At 55.7% G+C, this 13,055-nt stretch overlaps 1 protein-coding gene across 3 annotated transcripts in view; it reads left to right on the forward strand.

Moving 5' to 3' along the window:
• The window catches only part of PGF (placental growth factor), a 13,800-nt gene extending 1,752 nt beyond the window's left edge, over positions 1 to 12,048 (forward strand). Inside the window, exons 2-7 of one of the 3 annotated variants that reach the window (XM_008567502.1) lie at positions 844 to 886; positions 5,328 to 5,524; positions 6,417 to 6,493; positions 8,495 to 8,524; positions 8,596 to 8,691; positions 11,307 to 12,048. In XM_008567502.1, coding sequence (XP_008565724.1) covers positions 844 to 886; positions 5,328 to 5,524; positions 6,417 to 6,493; positions 8,495 to 8,524; positions 8,596 to 8,691; positions 11,307 to 11,334 — 471 coding nt within the window. In that variant the 3' untranslated portion in view covers positions 11,335 to 12,048. The remainder of the gene's footprint in view (positions 1 to 843; positions 887 to 5,327; positions 5,525 to 6,416; positions 6,494 to 8,494; positions 8,525 to 8,595; positions 8,692 to 11,306) is intronic. The other 2 variants (XM_008567503.1, XM_008567504.1) reach the window with 2 other exon arrangements.
• Positions 12,049 to 13,055: the final 1,007 nt, after the last annotated feature.

Genomic DNA, 13,055 nt, shown 5'->3' on the forward strand with positions numbered 1-13,055 from the left:
TGGGGGGGGGGGATGGCTGAAGAGGCTGGAGGTGGGGAGGCTGGGCCCTGCTCCCCCCCCCCAGGGCTTAGGGCTGAGCCAGGGGCTCCTAGGTGGGCGGGGGGTGAGGCAAGGGGTCCCATTATGCCCTCTCTCCTGGGTGGGTGGCCGGAGGTCCTGAGTGCAGGGCCTGGGGAAGCGAGCAGGGCCCTTTTCCCAGGAGCTGGGTGAGTCTGGCTGGAAGCCAGCTTGGGCAGCAAAATCCTGACAAAGCCAATGAGCTCCCTTCCCACTGTGCTGCCCCACTGTCCCAGGAGTCCCCAGCCTGAGCCCAGGAGAGGAGTGGGCTGGGCAGTCCTCCAGGGGCTGAGCAGCCCAGCCACCCGCCTGCCTTCTGCAGAGCTGGCCAGAGGTGTAACATTACCGGCAGCACCGGCTCATGGCGCCACCCGCTCCAGCCCCTGAGCTCCCACCAGCTGATCACCTCCCCCTGGGCTCTGGCACCCAGCCAAGGCGGGCTGTGCAGGGCCCAGCAAGGCTGGCTGGGGGCTGGGTGGAAGGGAGATCCAGCAGGCTTGCAATATTTGGGGGACACAGAAGACACAGGGTCCCCAAAAGCCTCCATCCTCCTACCTTTTTCCAAATGAGGAAACTGAGGCCAGAGAGGGGTGGGACCTACTCAGGGTCCGGTGGGTTTTTAGTTGCATCTGGAAAGAGGCAGCTCTGAGACAGGGCAGAGTGTGTGTGTATTGGGCAGGAAGGAGCTTGGATGAGCCTCTCCCCTCTTGCCATCACACTTGGCCCCAGAGCTCAGAGCCCCATGGTGTCCCCCCCAACCTTATCTTTGCATCTTTCTGTCCACAGCAGTGGGCCTTGTCTCCTGGGAACAGCTCATCAGAGGTGGAAGGTAAGCCAGCTAGGCTGGGCGTACGTGTGCTAACCAAGCCCCTCTTTTCTTTTCTTCCAAGCCTCAGCAGAGGATGGCAAGGGATTGGCATAAAGGATGAGTGCAGGCTGATAATAAGTTGGGGAGAGTCTACAAACTAGAAATCCTGGCTGATGAAGTTGGCAGAGCCTAAGAGATCCCCCCATTGTGACCCAGAGTCCTAGGGAGGTGCATTCCTAGGCCAGGGTCACCCAGCACACAGAGTAGGGCTGGGGCCAACATACCCAGGATTGTCTGGCCAGCTCAGAGCCCCTTCCCACCATGATGTAAGGATGCAGCTGGGGTCTAGGAGGACAAGGTGGGCAGTGAGTGCCAGGGGTCAGACTAGGGGTCTGGGAGCTGGACATAGTAGGCCTCTCAGTCCAGAGGATCAGGGAGGGGTGAGGCCCCTCCCCAGCAGCCCAGCCCTGATGGAGCTGCAGGGATCTGACCAGGCCTCTCCATTGATTACAAACAGACAGAACATGAGTTACGCCCTCCCTGGCCCCTCCACTTCCCGCCCAGGTTGCATCAAGAGGGAATCTTCAAAGGGCAATGAGACATTTGCCAAAGAGACATTCGTGCAGAGGGCAGGAGACCCATGCCAGCCCCCCGGTCTCGCTCCTCCTTCCCTGCCTCTCCAAAACGTGCAGAGCAGCCACACACCACTGCTGAGGCTTCCCACTGTGCCGTGGGAGAGGGGGCGTGTAGGGACGTGCACACACACACGCGTGATGGCTGTCAGGGAGCTGGAAACACCCTCTGCCGGCCGGCCTGCCCGCCCACCCGCCTGCCTGCCTGGCAGCCAGCCTCTCCCAGTTCTGGCTGAGACCCAGGCCCCTTGGCCACTGAGCAGGTGAGAGAAGTAGCTGCCCATGACTTCATTGACTTCCCCCTTGCTGTGTCCTCTGGAACTAGTACAATATTACGCTGTCTGGGATTTGGGGAGGAACCTATTCCCCACTTCCACACCACGCCTTTTTGTGTAGTTCAGACAACAGCTACCAAAGATGCCTGAGCCTCAGTTTCCTCATCTATAAAATGGGAGCAATAGACCACATAATATCTAAATTCCTTCTTTTTCTAAGCTTGTAGAATTTCTGACGTTATGGAGGAGACACAGGTGTATATATCTCCCAGGATCTGGGATAAGGAGGCTTGGAAGTGTAGGTTTATTAGGTCAGCTCATCTGTCATCCTAATCAGGGAGGCTGTATTGGGGCCAGGAAAAGTACAATGAACTTCGGACCTCAGTTATTGAAATCAGAAAATGTCAGTCCCTCTTGCTAACACCAGAGCAAGAGACAGCACAGTCCAGCCGTGGATGTTGGTTTTGCTACTACTGTTCATGGTAATAGTGTTGGGCATTTACTATAATTCCCTCCTGACCCCAAGGCTGTGATCTAGGAAGGCATTAGTATTCTTCACATTTTCTAGAGGAAGAAGCTGAGGCTACTACTACTGTTCATGGTAATAGTGTTGGGCATTTACTATAATTCCCTCCTGACCACAAGGCTGTGATCTAGGAAGGCATTAGTATTCTTCACATTTTCTAGAGGAAGAAGCTGAGGCTTAGAGAGGCCACTGGGGTCACCTAATGCCTCAGACACTGCTCAGTATATCTGGCAGAACTAGAGCGCTCAGCACCAGGCCTCCTAACGGCTCAGCGGCTGAGCAGGCATGGCAGGGTGTCCCTTGTGGCAGACTGGCTGTGTGCCCTGCCAGTGACCATGGAGAGGACACCTGCTGGGCTCGGGCTGGTGGCCAGCAGCTCTGCCCAGCCCTGCGGCGCCTCTCCAGAAGCTTGCTCTCAGAATTAAACAGCTCCCTCCTGGGGCTCCGTCATCCTGGGCAGTAGGCAACTGGGGCCAGAAGAGAGGCTCACCCATGGGGCTGGCGAGCGAGCTGAGTGCCCACTCGTGCCCCCAGGAGCAGCCCTCAGGGGACCACCCAGCCTTGGCCAGGAGCCTCCTGCTCTTCTCCCCCCGACCCCCACCCAGAGCGGGTCTGGGCCAGCAGCAGAAGTGCTCGCGGGTGCAGCTGGGCAGAGCTCTTTCCTGAGGGGCTCAGCCCATGTGGCACGAGCAGTCACTGAGCTCCTGCAGCCCAGGCCCTCGCCAGCACCCTTGGTTGCTCCCACATGCCCCGACAGGGCCTCCAGGGGTGAGCTGCCCCCTTTCCTGGTGACCGCCAGGTAAGTTAGCATTGGCCCCCCTCCTCCCCAGCCCTCCCCCGACGCAGTCTGGCCACGTGGCCCGGAAAGTGGCAGCTTTCAGGATTTCAAGGCCCTGAAGCCTGGGTTCTGTTGACGCAGAGTCTGCATGGTGGGATGTGGGGTGAGGAAAGGAAATCCGTCTTCTACCGCCGAGGCCCGGCAGCTCTGCTGAGCCCAGGGGGTGGGAGAGTGTTTGCCGGAGGGTTGGGGGCTGAGGTGCCCCTTCTCTGCTGCTCTTCCCCTCCCTGACGGCTGGTCCCGGGACTGGAGCCTGAGCCTTCGCTGGTGCTTTGGTGGCTGGCTATTCCTCTGCTGTTATTTACGTTTTCCAAGGTGGAGATTAAACGTTCAGAATCATGTAGTGCTCATGAAGATTTTAGACTAAACACACAGCTCATGGAGCTGGCGATAGGGAGGGAGGTGCTCTCTGACCCGTATTGCAGAGGCAGACTTCTCTGGGCTTCAGGGCCCCTTAGGGGAGAGGGCCTGTTGCCCACTTGCGTCCAAGCGGAGTGTCCAGTGGCCTGGAGAGGTAGAGTCAGGGGAGGCTCCTGCATCCCCATCCCAGCCCTTGGCCCAGCCCTGGTGCCCCCTCAGCAGAGCAGGGCAGAACGAAGCAGCAGACACCCAGATAAGCACAGTTTATTGCCTCTGCAGCCACCTCAGCCAGCTCCACACGGACGGGCCGCCTCCTGGGTGGGTATTTTCTACGAGCTCGCAGCTTTCCTGAGGGCCTCTGCTAGGACTGAAGTTTATTTTCCTTCTGAGATTACCATTTTCTACCAGCTCGCAGCTTTCCTGAGGGCCTCTGCTAGGACTGAAGTTTATTTTCCTTCTGAGATTACCCTGAGACTCCCATCCTCATAGGCTCAGGGGAATGGACTTTGGCCCCTTCTGCCTCCTAGGAAGGGCCCTAGGCAGTGAGGGGCTGCTAGGAGAGGCCGTTGATGCAGAGCAGGATGGCCTGGGCCCATGGTCTCAAGGCTGGGCCAACTGGGCTGTGTGCACAAAATCATGGACCGTCTGTCGGAGTGGGAGGGACCTTGGCAACCGTCTGTTCCCAGCCTTCTCCTTTTTCCCCAGCAGAGGAAATGGATACACCCAGAAAGGTTGATGACCTCTCCAAGGTTGCACAGTCGGTATAGGGCCAGGACTAGAAGCCAGGTTTCCTGGCTCTGCCACTCCCTGTGAGCCTCTGTGTGGCCTTGCCCTGAAGAAGCAGCATCTTTGACGGGTTCCAGTTCAGCTCTCAAAAGATCCCATTCATGACCACCAGGACATGGTGGGGTTTGGGGATGTCCCTGATAATCCTCTGTGAACTATCACCTAATCAATCAGGAATTAGTTAGCCTGTGTTTACCGGGTATCTCCTCTGTCCCTGTCCTCAGAGTCTCAATTTGGTTGTAAAGGAGATAAGAGCCACCAATAACCAAGATAAGGCAAGCCCTGGGGCCAAGCTACGCCCAAGGGAGGAACATCTGTTCATAGTGGAATAGTTGGAGAAGGCTTCGGAGAGGAGGTGGGCCCTGAGAAATGGGGGTAGGCTTCATTTGGGTAGAAATGAGGGGAAAGGAGAGCACCCAGATGGACCAATTCGCCACCAAAGTGGCGAATTAATGTGCTGCTGCCCTGGCCCGGTTTGAGGGCTGTCGGACTAAGTGGAGAGGCAGGAGGGTGCATTGCTGGATGTGGTCCTTGTTGCCAGGTGGAGGAGCTAGCACAGAGTGGGGCAGGAAATGAGGGAGCCATGGAAGGGTTTTGAGCAGAGGACTGAGGGGAAGGCCAACCCTCCCCCCGGGACTCCAGAACTGACTGTTTCCTGCAAGTTCCCCAAGATGAAGGCAGTCCCGGATCAGGCCTGAGAAAGATGAACAGGGCCTGCCTGGAGAGCTGCAGAGCACTCTCCTCAGAGCTTCCAGGAACCAAGGCAGACGTGGGTGCAAACTGAGAACAGAGCAGAGAGCCCTGGTCACTGAGAGATTCTGTCCACTGGGGTTTCCGTCCAGCAGATGAGCTGGGGTCGAGCAGGCATCACAGAGGGATCACATCGGGAGCTCAGGGCAGAGGGAGCTCGGATAGGGCTGAGGGCTTCCTGGACGAGGGGGTGTGGGCTGAACCTGGAAGGCCCGGTAGGGTCTCGGGAGCCAGGCCTGGGGCTTCAAAGAGCAGGTCCCTGCTGTCCTGACCCAGCCTTCTTGCATCCTTGTAGTGGTGCCCTTCCAGGAAGTGTGGGGCCGCAGCTACTGCCGGGCACTGGAGAGGCTGGTGGACATCGTGACTGAGTACCCCAGTGAGGTGGAGCACATGTTCAGCCCATCCTGCGTGTCCCTGCTGCGCTGCACCGGCTGCTGTGGTGATGAGAACCTGCACTGTGTGCCGGTGGAGACGGTCAATGTCACCATGCAGGTAGGAAGGCTCTCCTCATTGTGGCCCTGCCTGCCATCCTCTGCACCCTGCTCGTGGGGCCACAGGACCTGTTCACTAGGAGGGACTCAGAGAGGGCAGGAGGCAAGCCACAATCCTGACACTGGAACCTGACTCCCAGGCCAGTGTTCTTACCCTCCCAGCACAGGGCCCCTCCTTCCTGAGCCCCCGTCATGGCTCTGAGCCCATTCGCCTCCATCTGCATCAGCTTTGTCAGGCCTCCACAAACTCTGTCTTGACTCAGGATATCTAGTTGAGGCTGGAAAGAAACCTACTTGTATTAAAGAAGTCTTTGTTGGGCCGGCCTGTGGCTCACTCGGGAGAGTGCGGTGCTGATAACACCAAGGCCATGGGTTCGGATCCCACATAGGGATGGCCGGTTTGCTCACTGGGTGAGCGTGGTGCTGACAACACCAAGTCACGGGTTAAGATCCCCTTACTGGTCATCTTTTTTTTTTAAAAAAAAAAAAAGAAGTCCTTGTTTATACCAGGAGCTTTAGTGTCCTCTCGAGCAAGCTCGGCCCCTGAGCTTTGCTTGCACCTTTGAGGCAGGTGTCATTCCTGTTTCATGGAGGAGGAACTTTAGGTTCAGAGATGTTATTTCACTTGCTCAGGAGGTAGAAGGGCTGAGATTTGAACACAGGTCTCTCTGCCTCCAGAACATGGGTCCCCTTCCTGTACTGTTGCGGTGCTGGTGGTCCTGGGTAGGGAGGGACAGAGGCCTCCCTCAGATCCCCATGCATATGCTAGAGCTGTTTGCCCCACACTCAAAGCAGAATGACGGCTGGTGGGAAATGGGGAGTCTGGTCCTCCTCACATGGAGAGAGTGGAGGGAGTGCTGGAAACCCATGGACCAACCCTTTTCTTCCCGCAGCTCCTGAAGATTCGCTCTGGGGACTGGCCGTCCTATGTGGAGCTGACATTCTCTCAGCACGTACGCTGTGAGTGCAGGTAGGTCCTCAGGTGGGTAGCAAGGACAGGTCCCCTGCACTAGGCAGCATCAGCAAAGATGGGCGCCAGGGCAGGGACGGAGGCAGAGGCTGCACCCAGCTGAGGGAGACCAGGGAAGTCAGAGACCAGGGGCAGCCATCATTCATTTTCTACCCCCACCAGGCAGTTTTGCGTGGGGAGCTGGTCCCAGCGGCTGGTGACAGGGGAAGAGGAAGCTTGGGTCCCTCCCAGACTTGCAGGGCTCAGCACATGTCATCCCCTCTTCCAAGACAGGAGGCAGCTGCCACAGGCCCCTGGAAGAGGTGCCTGGAGACAAAGACAGTGCGAGTCTAGACAGCCCCGGTCCATGCTGCCTGCCCCTGGGAGGGGCAGACTGGGCTGAGAAGCAGAGAGAAGGACAAGCCCTGGTGGAGAAAAGGGGCAGAAGAAAGGAGGCACTGTGGTTTCTTTAAAGTTGTGGCACCTCTGCCACCTCTCCCTCCCCCAACCCGCAGAGCCTCTGACCAGCACCAGCCTTGCACTTGGGCCTGGGGCACTTGTCACCAGGAACAGCAGGCCTGGCACTGCCAGCCAGGTTCAGGGAGGAAAGAAGCAGGCTGAGATGCTGCTCCTTGTACCACTGGGCCATGGATGGAGGCCCCAGACTCGAGGTCCAGTGCCCTGGCCTGGGGTGAGAAGAGGGGGGGACCACCATTTACTGTGCACCGACTCTGTGCCTAGTCCCACACTAGGCACTTGAATGTGTCCTCTCATTTCCTCACAAATATTTATCGAGCACCTACTGTTTGCCAGGCACTGTCCTAGATGCTTGGGACATAGTGGTGAGTGAGACAGACAGGGCCCCTGCTCTCATGACAACCGTAGGAGGTAGGTACTATTGCCACCCCATTTTACAGATGAGGACACCCAGGTTTGATACAGTTATGTGATTGGCCACAGCAAGTGAGTGCGGGAGGAGGGATCTGAGCTCCAGCCTGTCTCACTCCTCAGCCTGCGTTTTTTTCATGCTACCTCTCGTGGCCACTAGCACATCTTCCAGTAGCCCCTGTACTGCCCTGGGTGTGGCCCTGCCGAGCGTCCAGGGCTCTGGCTGCACCTCTTGCTAGGCCCTCTTCACTGTGCCAGAACTGGGGGCCCTGCCTCAACCTGCTTCCTCCCATCCCTCCCAGCCAGAGCTCAGCCATTTAACAATAGCTCCTGGCACAGTGCTGGATGGTGACCTTTCACCTTCTACATCAGCTTTGTCCTCACAGCCACTCTTCTGGGGCAAGCAGATGAGGAGACTGAGGTTCCGAGAATGTCTCTGACTTGCCCAATATGGTGAGGTATGACCAGGCAGTCCCAAGAGGCCCTGGTGCCCTGCCCTGGCTCCCAAGGGAGAGGCCAGCCTAGGGCAGCATTTTCTGGCCCCAAAGCAGACTGTCCCATGCCTCCACCCACTGTTCCCAGGGAAGACTGAGGCCCTGTCCCCTTCCAATGGGCTTGGCAACAGGGACACCTTTCTTCTTGCTTCTGGGCCAACAGCCACAGCCCCTGGAGGCAGAGCTGGGACATGGCTGTTGCCTGGGGGTGGGGTGGGGGGCAGCGCCCTGATAGGCAGACCGAGCTGGCGGCAACCATCCCCAGTCCCCGGCCTGGCCCATCATTTTCTGTCCTTGAGGAATCTCCCAGAGTGCACCCCGGAAGGAAGGGGAGGAAGTGAACAGAGAAAGTGAGCAGCAGAGAATAGACTCAGAAAGACCCAGATGTGACGCCAGGAGGCTGAGGAGTGCAGAAGGGTGTGGCGAAGGGCCCCAAGAGGGAACTCGCACCTCTCTTGGAGTGGGAGCCCAGGGCCCTCTGGCCATGTCCCCCTCACCGGCTCCATGCTACCCCCTAGTGGCCTCAGTGTCAACTGCAGGACTCAGGACCAGGAGGTCTGAGGGGAAGTGTGGGGGGTGGCAGGGACCCCCACTCACGCTTTCCTAATTCGCCCCTGCCCTCTGTCTTCTGTTTCCCCAGACCTCTGCGGGAGAAGATGAAGCCAGAAAGGTAAGTGGCCTGGCTGGGGCTCGGGCTATTCTTGGGCCTGCCAGCCCCTGTCCTAGCATGGGGGCCCCCAGCCACCCTCTCCTGACGCTTTTGGCTTATTGCAGGAGGAGACCCAAGGGCAGGGGGAAGAGGAAGAGAGACAAGCAGAGACCCACAGACTGCCACCTGTGAGTGTGCGGGGGGCGCAGGGACGGCAAGGAGGCTGGGCCCCAGGGGAGCCCCGCCCTAGCCCTGCCAGCAGGCGTTAGTGGTGGGCAGGGAAAGGCAAGGCGGAGGGCAGTCAAACTCTGCCTCCTTGAGGCTCTAGGGCCCAGGAAGCATCAAGGGACCTTGGTTCTTGTCCTGGTTTAGCCTTGTATGGCCTTGAATGAATCACTTCACCTTTTTGAGCCCAGTTTTTCTCTGTGTAGAATGAGGGGGTAGGGGGTCCACTGAGCATTTGGTCATTCTGCAAACATTTACCAAGCACTTACTGTGTGCCAGGTACACCAGTGAACAAGCAAGCAAGACTGGGGCGCTTACAGCGCTTATCTAGTGATGAACAGTTAGTTATCTAGGGCTGCTGCCTAGTAACCCTGGGGAAGGGGCACTCTCCAACCCCCACTGGCTCCCAGGCCGGAATTTCTGCCATGGGGTACCCTTGCTTCCTCTTGCCCTCTCGGTGTTACCTGCCCACCTTGGCTTCACACCTGGGGAAGTCCCAGGCCTGAGTGTGTCTAGGAGATAAGGATTAGAGAAAGGAAAACCTGACTCCGTGAGAGTAAATAGTAAAAATAAAATATTTCCCCTGCACAGCAAATTGGTCACACTGTGGTTCCCTTTCAGGGCCTAAGTCATCCTGCAGCTCCAAGACTCCAGGAAATCTTTTCATGATATGGGGTGGACCTGACCCAAGTCCTACCGCAGGAGCCCACTCCTCCCTGAGTGGAGATTTCCACCCCACTCAGTGAAGACAGGGATTCTGGGGATGTTCCTTCCCCTAAGCCTTCTGGCCCTCATTTCTCCCCTGGGCCCACTGAGTGATTTGGGGAAGGAGCTGGCAATGAGGTCATTTCAGGGCCCCAACTGCAGCCCCGCAGCCCCAGATCGAAAGTATCCATCAGTTCATTTCCCAGGGCAGCAGTCCTCAAACAGCTCATTCAGGAACCTCCTGAAAGAGTTCCAGAAGTCTGTGTGCTCCCTTGCTCATTTTCAAGTTGACATTGAAATTTCAATATAATTATAAATAATTTCAAAGGATATAATTTCTAGCATATTATAAATTTTAATTTTTAAATATAAGCCTATTGAATTTAATATAATTCACTCTTCAGGTGTTTCCTATGGAATAAGCCATCCTGATTTAATACTCACTGGCACCCACTTTTAAAAAAATGAACAGCAAAAAAAATACGTGAGAACCCTCCGTTAGTAGTTACCTATTTATGTTCCTTCTTTTTTCCTTGAACTTGTACTTCCATTTCACTTCCCCCACAGAATCTGAGCCCAATGTAATATTATTTTTAATGTTTCAAAAGTTTTTTATTTATCACTTTGTATTTATCTGCCACAAAAATGGCATACGAGTTTGGATTATTTTAAATTTCCTGTGAGCATAAAACTAAGTTTTCTCCTGGAATAAATTACCAAAATAATTATTTGCACTTGATCACAACAGCACAGATACATCATATTTTAATAAACGTTAAACAAAGAAGGACAATCAACCTTATTGGACTGCTTCTCAATGAGCTGGATGTAGCTACCTCTTTTCAATTAGTTAATGAATCCGTTAATGAATGTTACTTCCTGCCACACTGAGACAGGATCCAGCATTAATTCCATTGCTGTTTATTATTTTTTATAGATGAAAAGGTTGAGAAACCATGCCCACATAAATAAATAAATGGGACTGGATGTCACCCAATTGCTTGAGTTCCTTCCAAGTTATTTGCCAAAAGCCTCAAGGTGATCTGCTAACAAAAATTACTCCTAAGGACATACTGGCTGACTATTCGGTTAAGTTGTTCTTCAATTTTGTGGAAAGACTTGGAAACCACCTGACCTGCAAAAGGCTTGGTTACCAGTCATTTGCCATATTTCTTTGCTCAACACCTACACCAGTATCTGAAACTGTTCTTTTGTTTCCTGTCCCCCAAAATACTTTTGCCTTGCGGCAAAGCACTTTAAAAGGATTTGCAATGGGCAAGATGCTTTCTTCCTTTCTGAAGGGAGAAGGGCAATTGTGGATGGGGAAACAGACCTCCAGCACTTTCTCACGCAAGCAATTTTAAGGCAGCGTGCGTGTGCAGGCTGAAAATTGATTTCTTTAAAACTATCAATACTCAGTCTTCATATATGTCTAGGGATACCTGTTACCCCATTTGAAGACTGCTGCTGTCTTAGGGGGTAACCAGAGGCATTATTACATGAAGCCAGACTGAGTTCAAGTGTGACTGTGTCACTGACTAGCTGTGTGACCTTGGGCCAGTTTCTTAACCTCTCTGGGCCTCAGCTTCTCATTTGCGAGAGGACGATCCTAACAGTGCCTTCCTCACGCCACGTTGTTAAGGGTAAATGAGATGGTGGTCAGTGCAGGGCTGGGCACTGGATACACGCTTGGTGAAAGGTGGCTCCCAGCTTCTTGCTGGCCTCGGTGCAGGCAGGGATTTGGGGGTGCTGCATCCCTCCCATGCTCCCTGTCCAAGCTTCCCCTCTGGGTCTGCACCCCCACAACAGGAGGGGCCTCTGCACTGCACAGTGCTGACACCCCCTCTCCCCATCTGTGTTTGCTCTCTGGCAGGTGCGGCGATGCTGTTCCCCGGAGGTAACCAGCTCCTTGGTGGAGAGACCCCAGCCCCGGCTCGTGTATTTATTACCGTCACTCTGTTACCTCCCTGCTAGCACCTGCCCTCTATTTATTAGCGAACTGTATCCCTGCTGAATGACTCGCTCCTTCCAAATGAGGGACAGGGAGGGACAGGACCCTCAGGAACTCAGTGCCTTAAACAGACGTGAGAGAAAGAAAGAAGCCAGCCACAGACCCATGGAAGCTTCAGCTTGGGAAGAAGCAAGATGTGGCCTTACGAGGGACAAGCCAGGCCCCAGAGGCCCCAGGGGTCTCAGGGGACTGGAGAAGGACAGAGAGGAGGACCCACCACCTGTTCCTGGGCCTCGGACTCTGCCCAGAAAAACAGCCCTTGTGCGGGGAGCCCCTGGCTAAGGTAGGGGTGCAGGAGGCTGCTTGGCTGCCACGGCCCCTGCTGGATGGCTGGGCAGGCAGTGGCAGAGGGCATCGGCCCTTCCGCCGCCACTTCCTCCTCCTCCTGGCAGCATCTCTTCGCCCTGGAGATCAGAACGTTCAGCTGGAGAGAACAGCGGTTGCCTGGGGTCTCTTGCCACTCCTTGTCCCCTATGGTCTCTCCTCACATTCTGCCACCTGCTTATGCTGGGATATTGTTCCTTCCAGACAAGGCACCACCATCCTGCCCCCTCTCAGGGACACTGAAAGAGTGGGCCCCCGGCTGGACAAAGAGCAGCCCAGCCCATGAAGATGAGGTCACCAGGGGAGGAGCCCACGTGTCTATTGTTCCTTCCAGACAAGGCACCACCATCCTGCCCCCTCTCAGGGACACTGAAAGAGTGGGCCCCAGGCTGGACAAAGAGCAGCCCAGCCCATGAAGATGAGGTCACCAGGGGAGGAGCCCACGTGTCCTAGCCCCAAGGCTGTGGCAAGGGGAGCAGGTTCTCCGATGGTCCTTATACCCCACAAGCTGCCCCTGCGGGGCCATCTGACTGCAAAGCCAGATTCTCTTGAATAAAGTATTCTAGTCCAGAAACAGCTCATGCAGGGGAGTGTGTCTGCTGGAGCAGTGGGCAACAGAAGAACGAGGAAGCAGGACAGGTGAAGGGACAATGGGGCAATGGAAAGGGCACACGCCTTCTCTGAGCCTCAGTTTCCTCAGAGAAAAAACCTGCCCAGGTTGTGAGAGAGCATGTCACAGGTCATGGCAACATGTCAGCTTTCTCCTTCCTTCCTCCTCTTGACACCTGAGGAAACTGGAGCCCAAGAAGGCGACGTGACTGATGGAGAGTCAAAGAGCCCTGAACTGGGAGTCAGAGGCCTGGGCTCCTCTCTAACTCACCAAGTGGCACCGGGTTTCCCTCTGCTTTTGTTTTCATCTCTAACCTGAGGGGCTTAGCATTGACAACCTAGATGGCCCTCTGGTTTGACACATTCTAGTGGGGTCCCAGGCCCCATTCTCAGTGGCCCTGGATGGTCACCAGAAACTAGACTGGATTCCTGTACAGACTGCTTGCTCCAAGGCTGCCCTCACGGTAGCTCTGGCCTGCTCCTGCAGCACCCTGGGGCCCACCCCTCCCCTAGCAAGGAGTGCCCAAGATCTAGCCTTGGCCTTAAAGTTGAGGAAGGGCCTGGCCCTGGCCCCCTCTGAACACCCTCAAATTCTAGAGCACAGTCCCCTTCTCCTCCCAGGGCCACCCTACACCCAGTCAAGTGCCTGCTGTCTGGATCCCAAGTGAACGGGGGCTC

The sequence above is a fragment of the Galeopterus variegatus genome, unplaced genomic scaffold (assembly GCF_000696425.1).
Source record: "Galeopterus variegatus unplaced genomic scaffold, G_variegatus-3.0.2 Scaffold325, whole genome shotgun sequence".
Lineage (NCBI taxonomy): Eukaryota > Metazoa > Chordata > Mammalia > Dermoptera > Cynocephalidae > Galeopterus > Galeopterus variegatus.